Here is a 26,654-nt window from a genome sequence, read left to right as displayed (position 1 = left end):
TTTTTTTTTTTTTTTTTTTTTTTTGTTTTTTTTTTTTGGTTTTTGGTTTATCCATCTCTTATTTCTCTTATTCCCCTCTCCGTCTTTCTGCTTCTCTCTGGTTTTCGTACTTAAGCGCTAGCACCCTTTACGAGGCCTTTTCTCAATCTCGGGTATGGCGGCCTCGAATTTGAGGGACAAACATTACCAACATCACGCTGCTATCTGTCAAGGCGAGTGCTTATGGGTTACTCGAGACAAACAACATCCACGTTGGGCATCAACCGGTTGGCCGCATCGTCGTCCACCCGAAATGTACTTGGCCCCCCATCCATACCGGCCAAAACTCACCGCTGTCAACTAGCTACCGCGGCTACTTATCCTGTCCCGATATGCACTCGCCCGCGGACCAGTGATGATTGAGATCCACTGGCCCCTGTGAATTGATGCAGATTGGGGCAAAGCGGTCAAATATTACTTCGCCTCCTCATTCACATGGACCTGTGGAAAGAGATGCTGTCACCCGGGCTGCCTATTGCCGCTGTGCAATCATTCGTATTCCTGCCTCTGTCCATCCGGCTGCGTCTAGTCTTTGAGGCGTTTGTATGACTTACCATTTGAGATATGGTTTTCACGGCGAGCACGGGTTCCATCAGGCATACCTGAGTGTCAACATCAAACAGACCATGTAATTCGTTGCTTTGGCCTAGAACAAACGTGTTTGGACAAGACTGGCAACCCGTACGTCGAGTACCTCAACCAGCCTCGCTTGACTCGGCATATCTCTTTTCTCTTGCAACCTTGCAAGATATATAAATGCACCTTTCCCACTGGACCAGCTGAACAAGCGACATACACACCGCAGTTCCTTTCTTTTCTTTTCTGCGCTTCACACAGTCACGCCCACACCTTATGATCCCCCCGTCATCAGCATTCACCCCTCTCATCATCAATGTAATTGAGACGCCCAAATTAAACCCTTTCCTCTTCTCCGTGGGAGACCGTTCTTCTTCGACGGCCGCAGTTCCCGGTTCTTAATCCGGAGGCCAAGATTCGCCCAAAGACAGTCCTCTAGTCTCGCTAAAGAGGATGGCCTCAGGTCCTGGGCTTTTCTCGAAGCTAGACTCTGGGGGAGGTTCCGCCGGGGAGAATCCATACCTTCGCTCGGGGAAGAGTGGTTGGGTACCCTCTGGTGAGTTTGTGAACTCGAGCTGTGTTATGCTTGTGATGCCGTTACTGACGCGGGACGCCTTTTTCTAGAACGGCCATATTCACTCACCTAAGGACCTCATCCATGTCACCTCTCAGTTATATATACACCTTGCTTCGCACCAAAACCCTACCACGGTCGCTCACATTCCTCCGACCCACCGCCAATCAAGCAGTATCAACTCACAAAATGTGTGCCCAAAGCCAGCCAATACGAGACAAATCACCTATCTGAAGCAACTCCCTTACTAAAATCGGAACCGAACGTCTTGCCTGCCGCGGACGCTTCCCTCAAACAGGCCTCCTCTAGACCACTGAAGGGATGGGCGAGGACAGTCCCAGGCAACACTGCCGAGGAGACCAAAAACGACTTACGGCCAAGCATCAAATCTGCCACATTTCAGAAAGCAGAGTTCGACAAGCTGCGCCTCCCTTCTCACTCCCATGGACCTCCTCAAACCCGTCGACGCTAGGAATTCTCGAAGCAAGCCTTGGGGACAGCGGCTTTTCAGCCGTCATCCCGTGGGACGTCCCCCCCCCGGTTCTGTCCGGTCCGACCATAATATTATCGCGCGCAGACAAAAAGGAACGCCGACACACAATGTTTCTCCTGGAGTTCCATATCCCACTGTCTTGGGGGGATCTTTTCCGGCGCACTGTACTTTTGCAACACACGGCCATCCCAACAGACTTCCGGAGCTGGCCTGGCAGAAGAAGTTCCCGGCCGTGAATGCGGGGAGGGGTCACCGCCAAAGGCCGCCATGGGCCGGCGACGTCCGTTGGGCCACTGGGGGAGGGCGGGAGCAATCGTGGGTACTTCTTGTGATGCTCGCGCTTTTTGTGGGATTTTTCTTATTTTTCTTCCCGGGGTCCTGGGTTGTTACGTTGTTTTGACGTTGTCCTGGATGGATGTCTTTTCTCAGAGAGGGGTTCCGGCGGCCTGACGGGATGAATTGCGATCGTTGGACTCAAAACGAGCCCGAAGACAACAAGGAAAGAAGAGATAGACTCGACCCCACCATTTCATTCTCACACCCTCCCTTCCATCCTCCATCTATTCCCAATCCCCCCTCTCACTCCCCCCAACGCCCCCGCCCTAACCATCTCCATAGCCTCTCGTGTCTCTTAACCAACCCCCGAAAAGTCAAGCCAAGTCATCCGAAGTGCAAACAAGTCAAACAAGTCAACGCCAAGTCCACCAATCAGGATCCCGCTAGGAAATATGTCGGTCGGACATGGTTCGGAGATAAGATCGCCAAGCGGCCCGGCCCGCAATTTCTGTGGGGCCTTTCCCTCCAAAGAAGGCCCACATGGTTTTTGAGTTGTTTTCACACACCCGATCCCAATCCCAATTCCTGTCCTGCTCATAGCTCGGTTTCCGAAGTATTTGCTTGTTAGCTTGGGTTTCAAGGAAGATGAAATATTACGCTTTTATCTTTTTCTGGGATCTGTCGGTTTCTTTGGATGCAATGGAGATATCACTCTTGACGCAAGCGCCTACCTAGCTATCCTCCCAAACTTGCTCTCCCTCTAAACGAACATCTTCACTCACATCCATTCACGCAGCTCAAAAACAACTAATCCTCAAAACGCAGTGGCTATACCATGCATGCAATGCACCTCAAATTTCCAGTTCCTCACACCAACTTCCCCGCTCTCTCATCCCAAAAGCTAAGGTATACCAGAATAGATGCTGATCCCCCTCCCCAACACTATCTATAGCGAGTAACTGTATCATACACACGCCGCCTTGTTACTGTACCGATATGCAAATGCAATGCGATGCGCCCAACCAGCCTGGAACCAAACCTATACCGATGCGCCTGCCCCTACCAAAAACCAAGAACCCAATGCATAACCCAAAGCACGGCCCGTTGAACCCCCAAAAACACCCCTAACTAAACACCACCCTCCCCTGACTAAACATCACCATCACCATCACCATCAACAACACAACACCCACGCCACCGCCCGACCACCACCACCACCACCACCAACCCCGCACCCGCACGACGGCGACCACTCCTAGCGTGACGTCGTCGGTCCAAGCTTATGGAACCACCTCGCCAACCTGGACCGCATCCCCGGTTTTTTCTTCGCAGCAGCAGCAGCTTTCCCACTGTCCCCCCCGTGGCCGGCCAATGATAGACCCCCTGCCTCCTTTTCCTTAGAAGTCCGCTTGGTTTTGTCTTTCTTGGTGCTCTTGGGTGCTTCGGCGATTTTTGGTGGTACATGTACAACAGGGGTTTCGGTCTCCTGCGCTGTAGTGGTGGTGATATCATCGATCACTTCGCCGCCCTCTTCCTCACCAGCGCTGTTCATCGCAGAGAACGAGCTGGATCCCAGCCTTCGGCCGCGGATAAATGCCGTGCCCGTGCTGGAGATTGCGCGTCTAGGCGGGGACTTGGCCGTCCCCGCGGGAACGGGACTGATAGTCGGGGCGTTTTGCACCGGTGTCGAGGCGCGGGATATTACCGGCGTCGGAGCGGCCGAGGTATTGTGGCTGTTCAGGCCAGACGAGGTATCGGCTGATTGAGCGGGGAGGGAGTGCCGTTTGAAGACCCCTTTGCTTACCACCGCATCACATCCGAATCCGCGGGATGGGTCCCCACCGCCGGAGAGGGGTCGATCGGTAGGGCGCGGGGTATCTGAGGTTGAGGAGCGCGTGGTCCAGGTATTCCTACGGCTGCGGCCGGCGCGGTGGCTTGCGGTGGTTACGGATGAGGAGGAGGCGGCTGTGGACTCGGAGTGAGCCGTGGCATGGATCGAGTTATAGCTCTGAGACCAGCCGGCCCGGAGACATACCCATAGGGCGGTCACCGAGATCAGGGATTTGGTTGCTTCGTCGATCTGGTGGGTTGTGCGCCGCGATTCGTAACTTGGAGAGGAAGGGATCCATACGCCGGAGTCGTTCTCGCTGTCGTTGGTGGAAGTGGAACCGACGGAGGAGATGTTGGAGGGGGAGTAAGGCGGTGTGCGTGTGAATGATGGGGATGAGGTCACAGACTGGGAACGGCTTGCGCGAGTGACCGGTGGGTGTCGGGCGTGAGATGTAGAAACAGAAGTGTATGTGTCTTGGACCTCGAGAGTCGAAGGTGTAAGTGTGGCCATGACCGGGTGGCGGCGGGTAAGGGGGTTGATGATGCTGAAAGTGTAGCGCGCCTGGCTCGCGACCGAGGAGGAGGATGCGTCGGTGGTCGGAGTCGTAGCCGGCGTAGGATTCCTGCGCGCCCACCGCACATTTGTGGTTTCCCCACCGGAATCGGTGTACACAAAGTCGAAACAGCCATTGGGGAGCAGTTTGGCGAGCCAGACGGAACCATCGTCAAGCACAATCTCGGCCTCTTCCGAGTGTTTCAACGGGCTGTAAACGGCCACTGGATTCCTCCAATCCATGCTGTCCTCCTGGTCACTCTCCGTGCCATCTCCACTCGTATCGTCATCATCTCTCCTGACCAGTACAATATCGTCAAACCCGAGGTGACGCTTGACTTCTGATATGCCAGGGAACCGCTTCGCCGAGCGGGCGGGCCCCGCAATTCGCGACGCTGGGAAGACCTCGAGGACCGGCTTGGACCTCCCCTCAGCCGAGACTTCCTGAAGCTGCAGAAGCAGCCTCGGCAAAAAGACCTTCCGCACGACCTTTGTCTTCCCAATGATCCTCGGCGCGGGGTACCCCAGATAGTACGTAGTACTGGTGCGGGCTGCTCGACGGGTCCGTCGACGACGGGGTGAAGGGGCGAATGCAGCACCGTCAAGAGAAGTCACATCACTAAGTTCGGACTCGGAAGCGGGCTCGTCGTTTACGGAGGGGGTCGGTGGCAAGCTGTCATCGTTGTCTTGCGGTTCCTGGAAGCGCACGACAGCGGAGGACTCGCGGGGAATGTAGTCGGACGCGGGGCGTTGTCGGAGGACGGGCGACCGCGTGCCGTCCGCGGCAACTCGCGAGCGCTGTTTTGGCGGTGAGAAAGCGGACCGGAGGAGCGGCCCTCGAAGGTGTGCGGGAGACTGCGCGGCGTTTGGGGGGGTTCGGGACGAGTACTCGTGCCCGTGAAGGCTCGCGCCCGAGTGGAGGAACATGGCTATGGGGTGAACGAGTGCATCTAGGTCAAAAGCCTAGAAGGACGCCATGTAAAAGGGCAGGCTGCGGTGAGAGCTTTCCGCCGCCCGGAGGCAGGGCTGAATTTTGCCCAACTCTCAAATTTTCCAATCGTGAACGTCCTCTCGTAGAATTTGGCGAAGCTGCAATGTCATAAAAGCTCCACCAATTGCTGCGACTCCACTAACGGCTGGGGCCGAGAAGGGATCGTCGAAATGGAAGCCGGCGTCGAAGTACAAAAAAATAAAAGGGCGTGATGATTGTCGAGTATCTTAACTCCAAAAGGCTACCGTCGATTGGCGAAAATGCTGAGAAGGAGCGAGCGACACCGGCATGTGCATGAGTGTTGGTTGTCTCACTTAAGACGACGTTAATGGAAGGCACAGGATCCTCCGGCAATGCAGCGCGGCCCTATGGCGATCGAATTTCTGTACCTTTGCGGCACCGAGCGTCATCCGTTTCGAGCTCCACGAGGGTAGTGTGCGGTTGTGGCTGCGGCGTATAAAATGGAATCAAGGGCCGAGGAAAGAGGGTCAAGAAAACCAAAGAATTCGAAACTTGTCAATCCAGCACATGGTCTTTGCCGTGTTGGCCAAGGGGAATCTTTGAAAAGGGGGAAGGGAAATGGTACGGTACCTGCCTTTGAATTGGATGGAAGAAATGCACCTGGATACATAGATGTTCTGCTATAGGTGAGGGTCCCTGCACAAATCCCAGCTGGGCCCCGCGCCGGAGACGGGCTGGTTGCTTGGCCCGAGGCCGCCAGTGCATGTGAGCCTGTGAGGTGGAGCCATACCGCCTATGGAGCGGGCCCTGGGAGCTGGAACTCTCCGCGCGTTGGCCCCGACTTGTCTCATTGGCCCCTCACACTTGGTGTTCCCCAACCTTGACGACGTCAAGACTCGACGGGACGACGAATGATCGAGAGATCAGCGGCCTGTCCGACGCAATATCAAGAAAAAGGAGGGAGGAATCAAAGGAAGTCGCCTTCCACCGTTTCCTCAACCCGAGGAACTACAAGGATACAGTGAGCAAGTCGAAAAGAAATGCTGCTTGAGACAAAATTGGAAAAACAGTTCGAAGCGGTCGGTCGGAATCGCGGCCCAACCCATGGCAGACACCCACCAATTTTCACCAGGCTGGCCAACTGAGGTTAGCCTCGTTTCGCGGTCGGTTGGTGCGGCCCAGACTTCCAAAAAGCTTCCTCTTACAAGTTCAGACTGAGACAATCACACTCAACATCGTGCGTCGCCAACTGGTATTGGTTGATCTCACACCCGCTGTTTTAACGGGTATTCGTAGACATCCTGTACATAGCACTGTGGGTGGTACTACCCAGCTTGGGGGCCCACGCGCCCGGTAACCTCGGGATGGGTGATGGGTGTTTTGTGATCATACCGAAGAGTTGGGCCAGCATCTCCGCTAGGTAAGAAGAGCCCGACTCCGAACTCTCCGGCCGTTTGTTAACTACATAGTCGCCGTTCAAAACTGGATCTCGAAATCGGTGGTCCTGAACCCCGATATCCGCCCCGGCTCCCAAGGATCCCCATTCCAGGGTTCCTTGGCGTTCCACCATCTCCTTGATCATTCTTCAAGAAGCGGGCTCGCGGAGGCGCGAATTGCAAAATTGAAGCTTGGCTTATGGGCCGAAGGAAATCCCTTCGCTTGCCGGGGTGTAAAAGGAAGAACAGACCCCGCTGGAATGGAATTCCCTCTCTCTGAGGATATTTTTACTGACCTCGTGCGCCGAACACGCCGTGCACGCCGAGGAAGAGGAAATGTCGGAAAAGATTCAAGGTCGCGAGTTGCCGTCCGCCTGCAACCGAAAGCAGCAGAGTTGCATCGCGTGCGGCTTTTCCGCATTTGATGTGTCACGCTCCGGCATCCGGCACGCTTTGAGGTTCATCAAAAGTGTGGCTGAGCTGCATGTTGACGCCACAGCAGAAGATCTTCACATGGTGGCAAGCCACACTCCTGAGATGAAGGAGTGGGGCCTCTCGCGTGTTCTCACCGACGCCAAGACCGACCTCCATCTCAGGCAGTCGACATCCAACGCCGGCCATCTTGCAACGTGAAACCGGCACAGCATACCACAGGCCTCAGTGTCAATTTTAGCAACACCCGGCCAATTCGCCCGTACCCAATTACGTCATGCATGAATTCTGAAAGAATCGGGCAAAGAAAAAAAAGCGGGAAAAAAAAAAAGAAGGAGCCTGATCAGATGAACCACAGGGCCACCACGCGCCCAGACACACCTACTCACTCACACCATGTCCGCTCGACCGCGTGATGAGGCTCACCCAGCCGTCGCCCACGCTTATCCTCCGCCTCAACCACAACCCCACGCCCAACCATACCGCACCATCCTCGCTACTTTTGCAGCCTGGAAATTCTTCCTTCTAGCCCTCTCCCTCGGTAGCAGTCTTGTCGGCGATACCTACGACACCTCGGCCGGGCTGTTTCTGCTCGACGGTCAGTTGGGCAACGGCAACGGCACCGATAACAGCACTGGTACCGGGAGTGGGTTTGGAACAGGGAAAGTGACGGGATTGGTTGCCCGGTTGTGCAGCTGGGATGCTATCTACTACGTCAGTGCTGCTCGCCATGGGTACCGGCTAGAGCAGGAGTGGGCGTTTGGGGCCGGGCTCCCAACTGTGGCCCGTAGTTTGCTGAAGGGTGAGTGAGAAATGAGCTGAGATGAGAGTTGCACTGAGTTGTGTTGTTCGTGATGAAGGTCATAAGACTCGCTTGACTTCCCTCGGCCCCTTTCCAGAAACCCATTCAGACAAAGCAGGCAGTTTAACACACCCCCACCACTAGTCCTCACCTCCCTCGGCATCCTCGGTACCTCACCCCCACTCTCACCCACCACCCCCGAAGCAACACCCACCGTCAGCCTTCTCCCCGAGGCCCTCGCCAGCATCCTCATCGCCAACACCGCCCACCTACTCGCCGCCCTGGTCCTCTACCGACTCGGCCGAACCATCCGACACAACCAAACCCAGTCTCTCCTCGCCGCCCTCCTCCACATCTTCTCGCCCGCGGGCCTCTTCCTCTCCACCCCCTACAGCGAAAGCTCCTTCGCCCTGCTCGCCTTCACAGGCTACCTCCTCTTCGCCCTCGGCTCCCAGGCCGACGGCGCGGCTAGCCCCACCCGCCGGGACCTCTCCACCATCGCAGCAGGCGCCTTCTTCGGACTCGCCACGGCCTTCCGCAGCAACGGCATCCTCAACGGTCTCCCCTTCGCCTGGGAGGTCCTGCGCAACCTGCCGCGGCTGGCCCAGCAACCCGTGGACACCCTCCGGCGACTGGCGGCGCTGGGCGTGGGCGGCGTGCTGGTGGCGGCTGGATGGCTCGGTCCGCAGGCCGTGGCGTATTCGCAATACTGCCACGCGGTGGACGACCCGCGGCCGTGGTGTGAGGGGTATTTGCCGAGTATTTTTACGTTTGTGCAGCAGCATTATTGGTGTGTTTTTTTTCTCACTATCCCCTGATCTCTTACTTAACTTGACTTACCCTTATCCTTTCCACCCTACCGTTTTCTCATATCCTCCATCATATCATCCCTCCCTCTATACCCCAACCTCATTACCATCCCCATCATAATGACCACTAACATCCCTACCCAGGAACGTCGGTTTCCTCCGCTACTGGACCCTCCCCAACCTCCCCCTCTTCTTCCTCGCAGCCCCAATGCTTACCATCCTCGCCACATCCGCTGTATCCCACCTTAAAACTAACCACCACACTCAAACTCACACTACCACCACCAAACACACCAACAACACCAACACCGCCAACACCACCAAAAACACCAACCACACGAACAACACCACCAACAACAACAACAATGACACCCTAACAACCGCCCGCCTCCAAGCCCTCCTCCACGCAGCCGCCTCCGCCGAACTGCTCCTCTCCCTCCTGGCCTTCACAACGTACCACGTACAAATCATCACGCGTATCTCCTCCGGCTGTCCCGTCTGGCACTGGTGGTTAGCCGGACGTCTTGTGCAGGGAGAAGGAGACAAGAAAGGTAAAGGGGCTAAAACCAAAAGTAAAGACGCTGCAGGAACAGGAGGAACAGGAGGAACGCGGATCGTCATGTTCATGGTAATTTACGCTTGTATTCAGGGCGTGCTTTTCGCTACGTTTCTTCCCCCGGCGTAAACGTAAGCGCTGCCGCTTTGTTTTGCTTCTTTGTTACATTCGCAAATGTTACCACACGTTAATGTAATTTTCTCTTCTTGCTTTTTTTAATCCATCATGCTGTCCAAACCCCTACTGTTGCATATTCCTGCGGTCCAACGGCAAATCAAGAGTTTCGAGGTGATAGGTAAGGTAAGAAGTGTGCGAACCATCGTCAGGATACCCTTCTCCCCTCCACCCACCATGCCTCACTCACTCAGGATCACATTTTACACCACCAAAATGTGCCTGCTCACAATCCAGCCCGCTCGCACCATCCACATCCACGCAATAAACGGCGATAGCCAGAACCCCAACACGCCCCCGTACAAGGCCTTGAATATCATGCCAGCCCAACGGCCTAGATATATCCAATCCCCATTATACCGCTCCCCCGCCAGCATGCTGAGCCCGACTGTCGGCCCGATCATGAGCACAATGGCAGGGAACCCCATCAGCAACCCGCGCCCCACACCAGCCAGGAAAAAGCTGACCGCAGCACCGACCCTGCCGAGGCCGGCAGACAACCGCTGCATATTTAGACTCCGAGTACGCGCAGGAGCAGGAGAAGAATCACCAGAAGAGGCAGGAGAAGCAGCGGCGCACAGGTTCCCGGCCTGGCACAGTCGCGTGCCCTGTCTGCCAAACCACACGCGGCGCGAGAAACACGCCGATCCCCTCGTGGAATTGTAGTGGTCCAGCATGAAAAACCAACGCCAAAAGGCACTGGTAGGCTCCCTGAACAAGGTAGGATTGTGGGGCTGCACCTCGCCGCGGGAGATGGAGCGGTTGACCAAGTACGCGAGGATTAACCAGGTGATGACGCTCTGGATGAACGTGGTGAAGGTCGCGTCGACGATCAGCGAGAGAGGCGGGCTAAAGAGAAAGGGCGGGATCGAGCCTTCCGGGGGAGGGCCCGGAGGTGGGCGAGGGGACGAGTAGACGGCTGTGGCCAAGTCAGTCTTCAGGGTTACACGTACCCTTAAACAAACCGTGGTGAAACACAAGGACGGAACAAAACTCAAAAAAAAAAAAAACAACTCACGATAAGCAAACGCAGCGTTCAGCCCCCCCGCAATCACCATCGACGGGATCGCCTGCGACAGCAGCAGGTACGAAAGCTGCCGCCCGTTGAACCACGCCCTAGGATTCCTCACGCGCGGGTCAAACCCCAGCTCCTCAGCCGTAGGCGTCGGCTGGGCCTGGGGCGTGTGCCCCGCCGACACGGCCAACGATATGTCAACCATCTCATGACTCTCCTCCCCCGCTGGGGGCGTGGTCGGCTGGGGCTGCCGCTGCTGGCCGTTGTTCCCAGGCGCAATGTGTACGGGGTTGCTGCTGGGGTGGAAAAGACGGGTACTGGCACCGGCGCTATTGCTAGCGTTCCCGCTACTCGGGTTGTCCGAGTCGGAGCTGGGGACGAAAAGGCCGGACCCCTGGGGGTTGGACGCGATCCACCACATCTTGGACTGTTCTTGTATTGTTTCGTAGGAGTGGGCGGGTGTAAGTTGTAAGGGAGGACAGTAAATTAGAGAAAAGGGCTAACGGGCGTGTAGCAACAAAGGTCGGATACGTCTGCTTGTACGTGTGTCTGTATACGAGGTACGGTTCGTGTGTTGGACTTGGTGTGTGTTCCCGGAGGACGGGACACAAGACTCGGTTTTTGGGATACGCAAGTGGAATCTCCAAAATGGGAATGGGGGAAGGGGTGACTGGCATTTTAAACGGGGTTTGTCGAGTATTAAAGAAGGCGTGACATGTCACATCCACCCATTTGGAAGGGGAGGAGTTTGATGCTAACAGAAGGAGCGTTCGAGTTACGTGGGTTGTAACTCCCATTTTGAGTTTAACATTTCTTTCCGGCAGAACTGCGGGAAACAAGTCAGGTTGAATTAGAATAAACTTCCAAAGTTGTCGTAGTGTTGCTGCCAGCGGACATCTCTGGTCCTGTAACCTTTCTCTCAGCTCCCTGGAATATCCGGTACAACACCCCGTGATGCCAACCTTAACACACCATGGACTTCATGTACGGAATCTTTATGAATGAACTCAACGAATTATTAGCAAAGCTAAAAGTGGCTATAATGGCCTAATACAGTGCTCATGCACCAAAAACGACGCAACTACTCCATGGGCGCAGACGAAAAGCTTCTCATCCGCTAAATCCCAGTTTCGTCGCCATCACGGTCTCCATCTATCTCCGTCTCCACGCCTCCAGCTGTCTCCGTCTCCACGCCTCCAGCTGTCTCCGTCTCCACGCCTCCAGCTGTCTCCATGTCCATATCCATACCTGCTCCCTTCTCCGTGTCGACGTCCCACTCCCACCATCCGCTTGCGCACAGTCTATCTGCGCTCGCGACCATAAAACCCACTCCCACCACTCCCCCTGCGGTTCTTATTCCTCCAAGAGTACCGATCCCGATACTCCAAAAACTCCTCCTCCTCATCCTGCTCCCGCTGCAGCGCCCTCAACCGCTCATCCTCCCTTTCCCGCTCCCTCATCCTCTCCCGGTCCTTCGTCTCCTCCTCCTTACCATCCCAATCCCTCACCTCCCTATCCCTATCCCTATCCCCATCCCTCCTCGGGGCAGCAGGAAACGGCCCACCGCTCTGCCACGCCTCGGCAAACTTCTCCATCTCGCGGACCAGCTCGGCGCCCGCCTCGCCCTCGATCTCCTGGCCGTCTTTACCGACCAGCACGGGAGCGAAGTCGTTGTAGGCGTTCTTGATGTGGCCGATGCGGAAGAAGTGCACGGCTGTCTTGCTGAGCCAGCTCACGCGGAAGGGGTCGCTGGCGTCGAAGTGGATGTCTTTGATGAAGGAGGGGCGGGGGACGCTGGAGGAGGGCGGGGTGATCATGCGGGCCTGTGGTGGGGGGTAAGGTTGTTAGTTATCTAGGTGTTCTGGTGATTGTATATGGTGATTGTAAGGAGTACAGGGGAAGGAAGGGGAAAGGGGGACGTACATAACCCTGGAAGGCCCGGCTCTTGTTGACGGAAAAGAACAAGATGACGTTCCGGCACTTGGCAAAGGCGTCGGCAAAGATTTGGCTGTTTTGGAGCTGGGTTGTCCAGATGCCCTGCGCTGGCGTTAGCTTCGTGGTTGAGGACGGCCAGGAAAGTTTTGCAAATCCACAAACTTACATCTTTCATGCACCGCTTCACATTCTCCGCGTTGAACGACTTGACAATAAAGAATCGCGAATCTATACCATCATCAGCCCACTGTTACTGCATCTTCTCAACACCACACTAGGCATGCAACGCCAACTGGTTGACAGCACTAGGTATAAATACTCACCCCCCTTGTGTCCAAGATCCACCGGAACCGGATACTGCGTCGAGCCCTCCAGCTCACGACGTCGGCTCTCGCCGTTGCTGGGCCCACTCTTGTAACTATCATACTTGCGCTCAAACCCCTCCTCTTCCTTGAACCGCGCCGGGCTGCCGTGGCGCCTGTGTGAGGACGAGTCCTGAAGAGAATCGTGCGAGGGCCGATGGCGGCTGTCATTGTTGTGACCGTTGCTGTCGCCGCTTCTATCATCACGGCGGTTGGTGGTATGGGCGTTATCACTGTCAGTTCTGCGGTGCGGGGCGAGCGGCGCGTCAATGCGGGGGACTTTGGCTTCCTTCTTCGGGACGGCATCATCTTCGTTGTCGTCGTGGGCTCGCTTAGCAGGATTCTTGCTGGCGGTGTCGCTGATGTTGCTGTTGCTGCTGTTATTGTCATCACGATTTCTGCTCTGTGCCTCTTCCTTAATCACGGGTACCGCCGTCGAGGCGCTGCCAGTCGACGGAGTGATAGGCGTCGGCAGAGTGTTGCTGGCCGAGCTTTGTGTGGACGATACGGCATGGCTGTTCATATTGTTATGAGACAATGTGCTCGAAGCGCGGGCAATGATGGGAGCAGAGCGCGGCAGGGCCATCTCGAGCTCCTCTTCTTCTCTGAGCTTGCGCTCTTCTTCTTCGATCCGCAGTTTCTCGGCCGCGAGCGCTTTGGCGCGGCGGAACCGGTCGAGTTTACGCGTTCGGGCTTCAGTGTTGTAGTAGTCAGTCATTTCAAGAAAGTCGCGGAGATCGGGGACCTGGCTCAATAGGCGGGTAAACGCTTCGTGGGATGAGACCGGCGATGTGTCGGGCGCAGGGCGGTTGGTACGGTTACCGTTGGTGCTAGAGTGGTCGTTGGTATCGGTCAGTTCAATGGTAGTACCTACCGGCTGGCGAGTGGTAGAACGCAATTGGTGACCACTTTCGACTGGGCTGCGGACTACAATAGGCTTCTCGGGATGTGTATCTGTATGGTCACTGGAGGGTTCCTGGTGGTTACCCGTGAACTTCTTCTCCGAAGGTTTGGGGTCGGCATCGTTCACTGCGACTTTGCGCTCCTGCTTTATTACAGCTGTTTCGGTTTTCGTTTCGGCTTTCGAAGCCGGCAGTTTGGGGGAATAGTGGTTGTCCTTGGTACGAGTCGCGGGCAGCACTTCGCCCTCCTCCAGATCGCCAGAGGCTACTTTAACCTGAGGTCGTTGCTGTGAGGACTGCACTGTCGATGATGATTGGGTCGGAACCGTCGTTGAAACTTCCTTTAAGAGAACACTCGGTGTCGAGGAACCGTTCGCATTAACTGTAGTTTTCGTAATTCGCATCACTGTTTTGCCGCGGTCGCCGTCCAAACCGCCAGCGGTCTCCGTTCCCGAATTGTCTTCGGCATCGGCCGAAATGGACGAAATTAAAGCCGCAATGTCATCCGCACTCGCAGGAATCGAGGTCGTTGCAAGGTGATGCGCCGAAATACTGCCGGGGATGGGACTAGAAGAGCTCTTTCCGCTCATCTCTCCCGGCGAAACACGCTCTTCTTTAGCCGGGCTGTGCAGAGAGGGTGAACTTCCAGCACTCAGCGAGTTCTGGCATTGGCCACGGCTTCTCATCAACTTTGCCTTGAGCTCGGCAGCTCGGGCATCCAACCCTAGTTTGGCGGGCAGACCGGACATGGTGATATGTTAAGCCCTTTCAGCAATTCCTATCCAAAAATGTCAGTGATCCGACGATTTAGGAAAAGGTGAGTGCGGGAGGGATGAGTAGGATTACAGGATTATCCGACGATATGTTGAACCGTCTGTAAATGGCGTCGAAGGTTCAGAAAAATTAAAGGGATGCAAACAAAGCGGTGTTATGCCCAGAAGTTTATGCGATGCACCGTCCGCGTTTTGATGGTGTTGCTGGTCGGTTATTGTTGTTGGTTGGGGTGCCCTCGCATTTCCAAGTTTGGTCGAGGAAAATTGTGATTTGGAGGCCAGGGTTATGTGGGAGATATGCGGTGCAAGGCCGGATATGTGACCTTTTACCTCTTGCCTAGAACGCAGGGTTTGTTTTGTTTCCTGTGGCTGGTGTGGTGAGCTTCCAGGTTGCGAGAACTGATCAAACTTGTGTTCCTTCCGGTTTGGAAAGTCACAACTTTGCACTCGTCCTAGCGGGAAAAATCTACACTAAATAAATGCTCGGCTTTCTGACTGTAAAGTAGTAAACTTAGACCGCCAAATGTGTAAGTGCGAATAATGAGAGGGAACTAGAAAGGGATTAAAAACTCGGTCTTGCCCAACTTTGAGATCCAGAGAATTGGGGTGTGAAGTCGGAATTCTTGAGTGGAGCGTTCGCTGATTGGTTACCATGAGCAACCCACAAGCTGCACACCACTGCAGGGGTTGTCTCGAATCTTTCCCCTTTCAGGCGGCTTCAACAAACTTCTGGATTTCCAATTTCGCGACTCCTCCCGACATGTTCGGTCCTTTTAGGAGGAGAGTGCTTTGAGGATACCCTCTAATTCCATCTAAAACTAGACCAGGTTTCTTTCGATTAAGTGTCAAGCGCGCTGTCCCTATCTACTTCAGATTTTCCCGTGCTCTCCCGACGCCCCAACGCCTCAACCGATGCCAGCTTCACGGAGACGCTCCTAGTCCACCCAGCCACCCAACCACCCAACCACACGGCCGGGCTTAGATGAGCCGAAGTTGAACTCCGCAGCGGTCCATCCATCGATGTCATTTGTTGGAATTGTGTGGCCCTAGAGACGTACAGGTATCGGCCATGTAAGTTGATTGGAAATGTCAGGTGGTAAAGATTTCGATGTGTAATTCACAGAATCTATTAGTGCATTTTTTGTTTTGCTTTGCTGTCAATTTGCTTTGTCATTTTTATCGTCATTGCTGTTGCCATTGATGGCATCATATTTTCCCAGTCATTCACGTTGTCGGTTGTCAATTTGATTGTCTAACAGGTTGTCAATTAGATTGACTAACACAGTTTCCTTTACATCGTTTTTACCATTCACATTTTTGTCATTCCTACAATCATACTGCCTGGGATATAGTCAGTTTGATAGATTATCATTTGCTGCAACCCCAAGTTCCTTTCTTACGGATCGTGTTAGCCATGCCTAAGGGGGGTGGGTCTCCTCCAGAGCTCCGACATCTCCATCCTCTCTCAACATGGGTTGTCTTTATTCTTCTTTGTGGTAGCATCGCCTGAGGCGGACGTCGTCTGCCCATGTTTGATTGAAATCTGCAGCTGTTTCCCCCTGTTTGTCAAATAAAGGCAAAGCCGGACCATAGACATTGGATGCGCTTTGTAGTCAAAGGAGGCGCAGCGACTGAGAACTTGCCTATATATATACACATGTACGCATGCCCGTCACGTAGGGATGATATGGACCGTGGCTATGCTGGGTAACTTTTTTTGGTACACCCGACTCCGTCATGAGGCCCGTCACTTCCTCTTGCCCGCCGCATGCGGCCAGGCGACGGGGGCCTCCACATGTGCTTGGACATAAAATACCCTATCTCCTGGCACAGGCTGCTGCTACTTTGCACCAAGAAAAGAAAATCACGAATCGCGCCCAATCATCCAAGTTTTCCAACCAGAAAGAATCCATGTCTGCTCATGTCTCCTTTTCGCAAGGCTCCCGCCTCCCGCCTACAAGCACGGAGGAAGGCCCCCTTGGCACTTTCGACATCTTGAACCTTCCGTCTCGAGTCATGACGCCACCTCGTCGGCTCCCACTCGACAATTCCCCGCGTGAAGCGGCAGAACAGGCCATCACAAACGTTTTCGGTGACGAGTTTACGGAGAAGGCCGTTGAGGTAGCCTCCCGCCTTGGCCTGAGGGACTCGGTCGCTTGGGTCAACTTGACATCACGGTTTTCTCGCTTTGACCCGTCGGACTCCCTGTTAACAGTCCTTGTTGCCATGAAGAACTGGGCAGCGGAAACTTCACCTGGCCTGTGGCAGGAAATTGTAGAGGAAACTAAGAGATATATCGGTATGTCTGCGTCTGGTGATTTACTTTTCTTTTCTTTTTTTCTTTTTGTTTCTTTTCCCCATTTTTCCCCATTTTTCCCCATTTTTCCCCATTTTTCCTTTTTCCTCTTTCCTCTTTTTTCTTTTTTCTTTTTTCTTTCTTTTTTTTCCTTTTCCCCCTTTTTTTCCTTTTTCCCCTTCTTTTTTTCCTTTTTCCTTTTTGCTCTTTTTTTCTTTCTCTTTTTCTTGTTGGGCTTTCGCTGACATGTTTGGGCATAACTATCTAGACAGCCGGGTTACCAACCATCCGGCCATCAGCTCACTTGACATAAGTGTTGAGGTGATCTGTGAGGACTTGGTCCGCGAAAAGTATTTCAGCAACCTTGACAATGACGATATGTACCTTCCGATTCTCGCGGCCTGGCCCGAGATCAAGGCGGGGGTTCACGACATCTTACAAAGCTCCCCGGCGACAGCCGATTGCATGACATGCATTGCACTTTTCAAACTAGGATTTGACTGGTTGTTTAACAACCCCAAAACAGTCTATATCTCCGTCTCTCACGATTCGGACGAGGCCGGATGGCCCCCTGTGTTGGCAGAGATACAATCTTTTCTAGATGGTTACGGTTTCGACCTCCACGGCCATATAGAACACAACTTTCCAAGCCCTCTAGCCGACCCAGGCTTTCCCCTTCTATCTGTCACAAAGGCCCTTACAGGGGCTGAAATCAGTGACAAGGTGAATCACTTCAACATGGCCTTGCCGCAACACCTGACGGCTAAAGTCAATGCGGGGGCCGACATTGGCGCATGCACCTACGTTCCCAAAAACAAGAGCCCCCCTGTTGGTAACGACGAACTTGCGAATCCGGCGGTTGGCACGCTAGGTTGCTGGCTGGAGATCAAGGTCCGGGACCGTGGATGGCGGACCGTAGGCCTGACCAACTACCACGTCATCCGACCTTGCTTATCCGGGTATCACATTGTCGAGGCTGGTGGAGGGCGCTGTTCGGGCCCGGTGGCAAGGGACACAGAGCTTTGGAAGGCGGATAAGGAGGGGCTGGGGACTGGTGCGGCCAAGCAGCTCCAGGTACAGGTGGAGAGTCCAACCCGGGCAAAGCTGAACTTCAGTGTCAGCGTGAATAGAGCTGGTGTGGAGAAGAAACGCAAAGAGAACCCCGATGCTTTTGCTACGGCCCGCATATCCGAAATGGAAGCTCAAGAAAAAGAGTGGCTTGCATTTTTCAACGATGAGAAGCACGTTCTGGGGAGGGTTTGCTTTGCCTCGGGCTACCTGCAACGGACCTCCCAAAATGGGAGGTTAGATTGGGCGCTGATCAACCCAACGAAAGATAGCCGTGTCGGGCAAAACTTACTCCCAACATCGGAAGAGTGGCAGGCTACCTGGGGTATGGGCGAATACCCTCACCGTACGGGTGTCGCCATCACGTCACCGCAACCAGGTAGCATGACGTCTATTCACGACATGAAGCACGGTGATGTTGTTTACAAGGTCGGTGCCTCAACAAAGTGGACGATCGGCGAATTTAATGGCTTCAAGGCCGACTGCGTCATCAAAGAGGAGCGGTACATGAACGGACAAGGACGCAAAGTGCCTCTCAAATCTACCGAGTTTGTGTTCATACCCAGCTTGGGGGCGTACAAGTTGGGGGTGCACAACTGGGGGGTGCCATTTGCCCGGTGGGGTGATTCTGGATCGGTTGTCTGGGACACAAACGGATGCGCAGTGGGATTATTGTTTAGAGGACAATCTCCCGCTCAATCCATGAATTGGTTCACGTACGTGACACCGATCGAGGACGTCTTTGCCAGCATCAAGGCCAGGTCAGGGGGGAAAATTGAGGAGATCCGTTTTCTAGGCGAGTCTTAGGACTTCCATCGTGGGGTCGATAGGTTGTGAGAGGATTGTGGGCAGGTGTTTTGGGTGTTGGTCTCGGAAAATGTAGGCATGGGCAATACAGGTGGTTTGGTTTTCTTCCACGTTTCTTCTTTTTTTAATATCAAAAAGACAAAAGTAATGACAATGAGAATAACAATGTGGATGACGAAGTGAGGGACAAAATCAATTAACTAGCACTGATATATTATGGTCTAAGCCGTCTAGACAAAGCCTCTGACGACTTCGTTGAAATTGTCAAGTCAAGACAATCTTTGGACAGTCAGCCTTGCCGTGCGGTCCTAACTAGTGTAATTACTACACTATGGATGTGAGCCATACAGGAACGGTGCCGGATAGCTGCTTGCCTTGGTGCAACGCGAATATCTAGCCGCGCTAACTGAGGAGGATTTGATCCGGTGGAAATTGAGGAGGGTCATCAGGATTCAGCGCTTACATGCTCTGTACTAAATATACTATGTCCTTCTCATAAACCCATGCCCCTCTAACCGAAGTGGGCTAGATCAGGTTAACACACAGCCACCAAATGTCGGAAACGACCGCATGCGGAAGTCACTTTCCCCCAGGCACGTCAGGCTGTTACCAAAATAGGTATGGCGATGCTTGAGCCGTTGGCTGACTGCTGGTTGGGGCTCTGCAAATCTCTTGGAGTCCGAGGTGAACACGGTGAAAATAAGCGTGTTGAATTTATTGGTTAAAACGCGTCGGTTCCTGTGCTCCACCAGTACCTGGTTAATACCTGAATTAATAGGTACCTACATACACATGCGAGGGATGCTTTTCCGAGGTTACCGATAATGTTCTTCTGTTTCATTTTTTTCAACAAAAAACAGCCTCGTCTCGTCAAGACGATATTGAATGAAGTTGTTAGGCGACAACCATCAAGTCATTCACCAACTTTGTGACTTTGTCTCTTCGTCTCTTCTTGAACTGGCTGCATTATTAAGTTAATAACAACACAAACTACCCGCAGTCATTATGGCAAAAAAGGCCCCCTCTGGCCCAGCGCCGCCGGTGCTTCGCAAATTAGGAATCAAGTAAGTGCCTGTTCTCACATGCTAGCATGACAGGATCTCCGGCCATCTAACCAACGACCACGTGTCCAGCGAGACATACCAATTGGCCATGTACCAACTGGACCAGTACCGCGGCACGACCGTCTCTTGTCGCTATGAAATACCACCTCATCTTGCAGCGGCAGAGTCACGGGCCCAATTGGAGGAGGCCGTCAAGGTCGCAGTCGTGGATATTATCATGAGACATCCGATGCTGCAAGTTGGCATGGTGAACGCAACTTCCAAGACTCCCTCATGGGTCCAGCTACCGAGCCTCGACTTGACGCAACATATCAAATGGCTGTATCTCCCAGAGCATGAAGACTTTGAGAACAAGGTGCAAGAAATCTTCTGCGCTCAGCTCGACGACCGTTTCCCCGACGTTGCCATCCGACAGCCCGACTGGACGCTTGCTATCATTCGGCAAGGGAATGCGCCCGTCATGGAGGTTTTACTCACTTGGAACCATCCCCAGTTCGACGCCATGGGCGCCAAGGTGATTCACGAGGACTTGCTCGAGAGACTCAATGCGCTCAACAAAGGGTCTCGCGAACGGCCAGGCTTGGACGGCGATGTCCTGACACTACCTCCAACGGCCCCCTTGCTCCCCACACCACTCGAGGGCTTGAAACGCCTCCCGGTGGATTTGAAATACCTGCTCAAAGCATTCTGGGAGGAAACCCGGCCCGGGTTCCTAAATCGCGACATATCCTGGGCGGTCTGGTGCCCGGTCCGCCCATCCCCATACAAGACCCAGTTCCGGACGTTCTTCATCGACAACGCCTCTCTGCTTGCGATCCAAGCTCTCTGCCGACAGAACCAAACCACCATCACCGGACTTATAAACGGATTAGCGCTTATTGCCTTCTCATCCCGCCTCGACGCCGCGGCCGCCCCGGCCTTCCAAAGCTCCACCGTCGTGGATCACCGCCGGAATCTGCCTCCAGCCCCCCAGCCGGACGCTCCGTGGGGCCGATCCGACAGAGCAGTGAGCAACTACGTGACGCAATGCCTGCACAAATGGGACACAGCACTCGTGGCGCGGGTTCGCTCCAAACTACCAGTACCAGTACCAGTACCAGCTGGTGATGAGGATGCCAGTCAGGAGGAGGGGCTCGGAAGAGATCTATCCGCCGACCTGCAGCGCGAACTCTGGGATCTGTCGGCACAGAATCGGCGGGAGATAGTGGATAGGCTAGAAGCCGGGCTGCGGAACGATGTGGTCGGGCTGTTCCAGTATGTGACGGACTGGAAACAGACTATGAAGGGCATGGCGAATAGGACGCGCCAGTTCTCGTGGCTGGTGACCAACATTGGCGTGCTGGACGGCGGCAATGCATCAACGACAACAACAACAGCGGGAGGTGGTGGTGATGGTCAGAAGTGGTCGATCGGCCGAGCGCAGTTTGGACTCAGCACCGAGGTCCCCGCTGCAGCCATCGAGTTTTCCCCTGTTAGCGTTGCCGGCCGGGGAATGTCTGTTAGCGCCAGCTGGGCGGATGTCGCGGTGGATGTGGCAATGGGAGAGGGCATCATGGCTGATCTGGAAAGGTGGCTCGGTCAACTTGCGAGGTGATTCAATCCTCCTGGTGTGCCTGCTACAAAGGCGGACCTTTTAGTGTATCCTTCAGGGCAGACTCTTGCGGTAACTGCGTCAAACAAATCGTTCTCGAGAGGAGGGAGAAGAGAAATACGCCCTCGCCAAGCCCGGGGCAAACCCCCTTTTATGCTAGGGCCTTGGCGCTGTTCAGGTGCAGCCCCTTCAGCTCAATCCTGCCGCGCAGGAAGCTAACTAATTATACCTAATGAATAGAAATTTCCTGATCATCGCGGCTGCCTACGAGAGACGCAGAGCGCAGTCAAACAGCACATCTCAAGCTAACCCGATAACATTGGCTTGTGAGCGAGGTTTGCCTCTCAACTTCACGGAAATAGCCGCCCAAGCGACCCCAAGGAACAAACCCCAGCACCATAACTCCGTCTGAATGGCGCGCCAGCTCAAGGGCGTGGGGCCCCCATCCGGCATACACATGCGACCACGGGGACTGTTCCCCGGACAAGAATGTGCCGGGCTTTAGGGCTGCTGCGCCGTGCCGGCAGCGGCCGCTCATCACCCTAGATTTGGAGGGTTGGTCCGAGGGCGCGGAGGAGCAAGGCGTTGTGAATGGGGGCCGGCAATGGGGGCCGGCAATGGGGGCAGTGTTGGAAGAGAGCTTCAGAATTGATTTTCGTTCGTTTCGTTTCGTTTCGTTTTCTTGTTGAAATGAGCTGGCACCGCCAGACTTGAACTTGATTCAAACCAATTCAACATGAGGTCCTAACAAGTGTGAACGACTCAACGACATATGAATTGACACAACATACTTCGGACTCTCAAACACCAGAGATAACTCAGAGTTAACGTCAACATATTCAACAGTAACTACCAATTTCATAAAATTCAACACGAACCACAAAATACACGATGCCCCGCAACGGGCCTCGCAAGGCAGGCAAGCCCAGAACGCAAATCGACTACAGCGCCTTGGAAATCGAAGAGGACCAGTACCAGAGTAAGTGACCACGAATCACCCCTTTTTCCTGGAACAATAAAACAAAAAGAGAGAGAGTATCTGGATAGTTGACTGTACTAACCAACACCCCAGCCGCCCCCGAGTGCAAACAAGCCATCGTCCTCTCCGACTGGGTCCGCAAATGGACCCTCGCCAAATACATCCTCCTCGGCATCCTAGGGATCGGCCTGCTTGCCGCCGCCTTCTTCTTAGCCGTCGCCCTAGCCCTCATCATCCGCGCCGTCACCACCGACAACACCGGCTTCGACTCCTCCCACCCGGACTTTGCCCTCTACAAAAACACCCGCTTCAAAGCATGCTCCTCTTCCACCGGCAGCCCCGACACAACGCTACTAACCGAACCAGAATGCGCCATCATCCGCGCCAACCTCACAGCCTCGTCCGGCTCCGACTTTGGCTACCTCGACCGCGACCTGATCTCTTCCTTACCTGCCAGCAGCAGCAGCAGCAGCAGTAACACCAACACCACAAAACACACCTGGTGCGCCCTCGCCACCTGCCTCTCCACCTTCACCGTCCTCCCCTCCACCCCACTCCCAGCAGCCACCATCCTCCCCCACCTCCTCTGCTGGTGGACAGTCATGGCCACCTCCGCCGGCGCGCTCTGGTCTGCAAGCCGCATTTTACTCTCCGCCTTCCAGACCACACCTGGTAGTAACAGCAGCAAACCCTGCCGCGGCCGCCGCGACATGAGTATCCTCGACTGGCTCTTCCTCGCCTACGACCTGCTCGGTCCCATTCTCCTCTGGTGGGTATCCTTTGGGCTATTCGCGTCTTCCCCGGCACAGTCGGCTACGGTAGCTATTACGGCGTGGGTAGCGGCTTGGAAGTTGGGGGCGGTCATGCGGTATCATCCGTATTCGTGCCTGTTGGGGCAACTAGGGGAGGGAGCGAAGAAGTGGGTGCCGAGGGGGTTTCAGGGAATGGCGTTGTTGCAGTGGGCTGGGGGGGTGTATGTGATGGTGGTGTATTTGGGGGAGTTTGGGGGGAAGGGGGATGGGTTGAGGGGGTATGAGTGTGTGAGTGAGGAGGTGGGGAAGGTGTTAGGACAGGGCCAGGCGAATCCCGTCGGCGAGTGTTCGGCGGAGGAATTGTGCGGGCGGGAAGGGTTTTTCCGGAATAGGGAGTATAGGGCTGCTGAGATGTTTACTGCCGATGGGCGGTTTGCGTTGATTGCGTATTTTTGGATCTGGACGCTGATGGCTGTGTTGCCGTTTGTGTTTTTGCTGATCGGCTGGCTGGGTAATAAGTTGGTTGGGGACTCGGCAGAGAAGGTGAAGGAGGATGCGCGGTACTTGTGGAAGGTGTTTAACCCGGGGCCGAGCTTTTATCTGGCGTTTGCGTCGTTCATCAGCATCTTTTTTAGTGTCTCGTACGCGATTCATGCGGTACAGACGTGGAATGATGCTAGCGGGTACAGGGAGGGCGTGGTGATCTTTCATGAGGGGTGTCAGGCGCTGCATGTGCAGTTGAGTCCGTGGAGGGACTTTCTGGACCTGAGCGACTATGCGAGAGCGTATCGGATTGTCAAGATGATATTTGTTGCTTGAGGGGATTAGAAATGTGGGAGCGTTTCCGAAGTACAGTTGTTAGTCGATCGAAAGGATATGGCTAGGTAAATGTTGGGATGAGATACCAAGTTATGGAGTTTGATGATGTAAAACATAGGGGAGAATTCAAAATCATATTCAAAACCATATCGTTCAGCAGTATTGGCCCGTTCCAGCGCCGCCAACTCTTCTTCATTGATATAGTTCTAAAGTTAGCAAAGGTACCTAGGTATGCAGGTAGGCTCCGGAGCCTGTTGCACATGTCAGGTCCGCTCCATGGTAATCACCGGATGGCGAATGTCTTGTTGGCATCTGTAACCCCTTTCGTGACCGTCGTCGTCCGTAATCATCCGGTTGTCCGGTTACTATGTAGTCCGACCAACTGAATCAAGCACAAGAATTACCGCGAGAAAGAGGAGGCTATTCTTGTCATCTGATATCCTGAGGTTCCAAACCCAGTGTTCCATACCTTTCGAGTCCTCACCCACCCGTCGGCTGGTAGGATCGTCCGGTTAGTTCTTCAATTCATGTTACACCCGCTGCCTTCGATATTAAGGGCTCGGACAACAATACTTATTCACCGCTTTCATTATTAGGGCGGTTAGGTAATCGTGGCCATCCGTGTTAGAGTAGAATGAACACCGGCTTAAAGTTGTCTAGTTTTTGTTTTCAATTGTTTATCTCCCTTTTTTTCCGGTTGGTTCACGTATGACGGGACAAGGTCGAAGTATAGTTTGCATATTTCTCTATTATTGGAGACTACCTAGGTATGATAGTCTGCTCGCCCGGGGGTGTGTTGATTGCTGTCAAACTCCGGACTTAGAACTTACGGAGAAAGCTAATTAACTACCTAAATAATTACTGCTTCCAGTATTAAAATCCAAGCTTTGAGCTTCTACTATTTTCCCAACTCTTTCTAGCTCTGTCCCCCCTTTTATCAACCCCCCCTCGTTTGCTATCTCTTTTCCGTCCCTTTTGCTCCTTTGTTTACCCGACTTGTTTCTGCCCCTCCAGCCTTCAATCGGAGAAAGAATTAGTTCCTCAACTATGAACCGCCTCTGGCCGCCAATGCTGCAGCAATCTATTTAGACCAGTGAACAACAGCCTTTAACGGCAACTTCGGGCCGCGACTTCCACAAGCTTGTCCGATAATACACAGGAGGTTGGCGTATCTCGACCAATGGCTGGGAGCTATGAATTGCCGTGGTGAGTTGAGGGAGGAGCGATGGAGGCATTTGGCGCCATTTTTTCTGAATGAGAAGTCCGTGCGAGTGAAGCCTGAAGGGAAAAGTGAAATCAGTGGGGCAAGGCAGGTGCAGGTTGTGCTCGGTCTCGTCAGATCGGCAGGGCCTCTCCGCAGCGATCAGTCGGGTCCTCATCCCTCACAGGCCCGGGGCATTTCCCAACGTATCTCGTCCTTCTCTCGAATCGGAGTCGAACAATCCCAATTCTGCTCGATCGCCCGCCAAACCGACTAAGCTCGCCCTCAAGGACACACACACCACAATGTCACAGCGATGACACACAATGGAACAGTGGGATGACGGCACGATGAGACGATGCAACTCTCGAACGATGGAACGAGAACTCGATGGGACACCACGACGATGCCACCCCTCCCCCCTCACGACCAGGGTTTATCTCGAGGCTCGCCAGGGAGTGGTTTGGGAAGGGGTTGGCACACCACACACCCCTTTTGGCCAGGCCAATCCAAAGAATCCCCCTCCGCGATTCAGATGCCGCGTCTGCGCTTTGAAGCTATAGGAGTCGGATTATAGCAGGTGCAATCCTCGAAAGTGCAGAATCGCGGCACGAATTCGCAAGCTCCAGAGTCAAATGCGGGAAGTCGGACGCGGCCACCCGTTCCTCTACTGTATACCTTTGCCTCTGCCCGCTTCCTCCCGGGCTCTGTACTGGTGATGCCAAATGCAGATGCGGACGCATTGAAGCTCCATCTCATCCGGGACGACGCTGGTGCGGAGAACGGCCGCATCCCGGCTGACCCGGTGGAGTCCGGCATCTTGATGAGTGCCTGCATCCTGTGTGTGGTACACGAACACACAGCCAGCCGTTAAGCTATTCTAGATTCGGACTCTTCCATTTCTCCTAATCCGGATTCATGTTTCTTCTCCCAACTCCAAGCTGGGTTCGCTATGCCAAACGCCTACCCTTTTGCCCAAAATGTCACAACGGAGGACAAGGTGACAGCAGGGCAACAAACCAAGCTTTGCCTCCAGTCCTGTTTTTTCACATTTCCACACCTTCACATGCGGCTAGACGCAGACCGCGTTCCCACGACCGACCCAGCCGTCGGGGAAAGTAGGCGAGCTGCGCCCGGGCCGGCAGGCGATGTCGCGGCAAAGTTCGCAACTCGCTTCGACATCATTTCGGAGCTCTAGAGCAAAAGCTTTGCACCTTCTCAGTTTGGCAATCGCCGCAGTTGGGACACGGGATAAAGTCCGAACGACGAACCCAATCTTGTCTCACAGACTTCTGGCCCATAGTCACAATCGGACATCTTTGCCGCCCCGAGTCTGAGAAGGCGAACTTGACATTTTTTTGGTCTCAGTGTACACCTCTGGAGTGTGACGAAAAACCGGTCAACACCCAGTCGACCCTTCGCATTCCCTCCTCCTCCGCCTGCGCCTTGGTTTGGGTACAGTGCATGCCAACAGGAAGGGGAAGTCCAACTGTCCAACAGCCTCGCAGCCTCTTCAAACCGGCCGGCCCGGCGATGTGGCCACTTCTCCGCACGACTATCGGCTTCCCCTCATCCTGCAAACCCCGCG

At 54.3% G+C, this 26,654-nt stretch overlaps 7 protein-coding genes across 7 annotated transcripts; 4 read left to right on the top strand and 3 right to left on the bottom strand.

The window, feature by feature from the left end:
* Positions 1-3,213: 3,213 nt before the first annotated feature.
* C8A04DRAFT_24852 (uncharacterized protein) lies at positions 3,214-5,268 on the bottom strand (the record flags this gene model as incomplete). The annotated part of the gene is made up of 1 exon (XM_062779324.1): positions 3,214-5,268. One exon carries the CDS (start codon positions 5,266-5,268, stop codon positions 3,214-3,216), a length of 2,055 nt encoding a protein of 684 aa, XP_062640964.1.
* Positions 5,269-7,557: 2,289 nt separating this feature from the next.
* On the top strand, positions 7,558-9,457 carry C8A04DRAFT_8911 (GPI mannosyltransferase 2; the record flags this gene model as incomplete). The annotated part of the gene is made up of 4 exons (XM_062785289.1): positions 7,558-7,963; positions 8,108-8,753; positions 8,917-9,323; positions 9,375-9,457. 4 exons carry the CDS (start codon positions 7,558-7,560, stop codon positions 9,455-9,457), a joined length of 1,542 nt encoding a protein of 513 aa, XP_062640963.1.
* A 248-nt stretch (positions 9,458-9,705) lies between these two features.
* C8A04DRAFT_8913 (uncharacterized protein) lies at positions 9,706-10,722 on the bottom strand (the record flags this gene model as incomplete). The annotated part of the gene is made up of 2 exons (XM_062785291.1): positions 9,706-10,421; positions 10,521-10,722. The coding sequence occupies 2 exons, from the start codon at positions 10,720-10,722 to the stop codon at positions 9,706-9,708; spliced, it is 918 nt and encodes a 305-aa protein (XP_062640962.1).
* Positions 10,723-11,818: 1,096 nt separating this feature from the next.
* C8A04DRAFT_34284 (YT521-B-like domain-containing protein) lies at positions 11,819-13,532 on the bottom strand (the record flags this gene model as incomplete). Its single annotated transcript, XM_062782778.1, has 5 exons — positions 11,819-11,869; positions 12,026-12,340; positions 12,441-12,554; positions 12,619-12,680; positions 12,776-13,532. The coding sequence occupies 5 exons, from the start codon at positions 13,530-13,532 to the stop codon at positions 11,819-11,821; spliced, it is 1,299 nt and encodes a 432-aa protein (XP_062640961.1).
* A 2,868-nt stretch (positions 13,533-16,400) lies between these two features.
* C8A04DRAFT_9095 (uncharacterized protein) lies at positions 16,401-18,660 on the top strand (the record flags this gene model as incomplete). The annotated part of the gene is made up of 3 exons (XM_062785351.1): positions 16,401-16,666; positions 17,229-17,360; positions 17,607-18,660. 3 exons carry the CDS (start codon positions 16,401-16,403, stop codon positions 18,658-18,660), a joined length of 1,452 nt encoding a protein of 483 aa, XP_062640960.1.
* Positions 18,661-19,665: 1,005 nt separating this feature from the next.
* On the top strand, positions 19,666-21,318 carry C8A04DRAFT_24847 (uncharacterized protein; the record flags this gene model as incomplete). Its single annotated transcript, XM_062779323.1, has 2 exons — positions 19,666-19,724; positions 19,794-21,318. 2 exons carry the CDS (start codon positions 19,666-19,668, stop codon positions 21,316-21,318), a joined length of 1,584 nt encoding a protein of 527 aa, XP_062640959.1.
* Positions 21,319-22,206: 888 nt separating this feature from the next.
* C8A04DRAFT_24846 (uncharacterized protein) lies at positions 22,207-23,865 on the top strand (the record flags this gene model as incomplete). The annotated part of the gene is made up of 2 exons (XM_062779322.1): positions 22,207-22,294; positions 22,388-23,865. 2 exons carry the CDS (start codon positions 22,207-22,209, stop codon positions 23,863-23,865), a joined length of 1,566 nt encoding a protein of 521 aa, XP_062640958.1.
* Positions 23,866-26,654: the final 2,789 nt, after the last annotated feature.

This window comes from Dichotomopilus funicola, assembly GCF_033296635.1.
Source record: "Dichotomopilus funicola strain CBS 141.50 unplaced genomic scaffold C8A04scaffold_3, whole genome shotgun sequence".
Lineage (NCBI taxonomy): Eukaryota > Fungi > Ascomycota > Sordariomycetes > Sordariales > Chaetomiaceae > Dichotomopilus > Dichotomopilus funicola.
The sequence above is the reverse complement of the archived record's forward strand: the minus strand, read 5'-3'. Positions and strand labels throughout refer to the sequence as shown.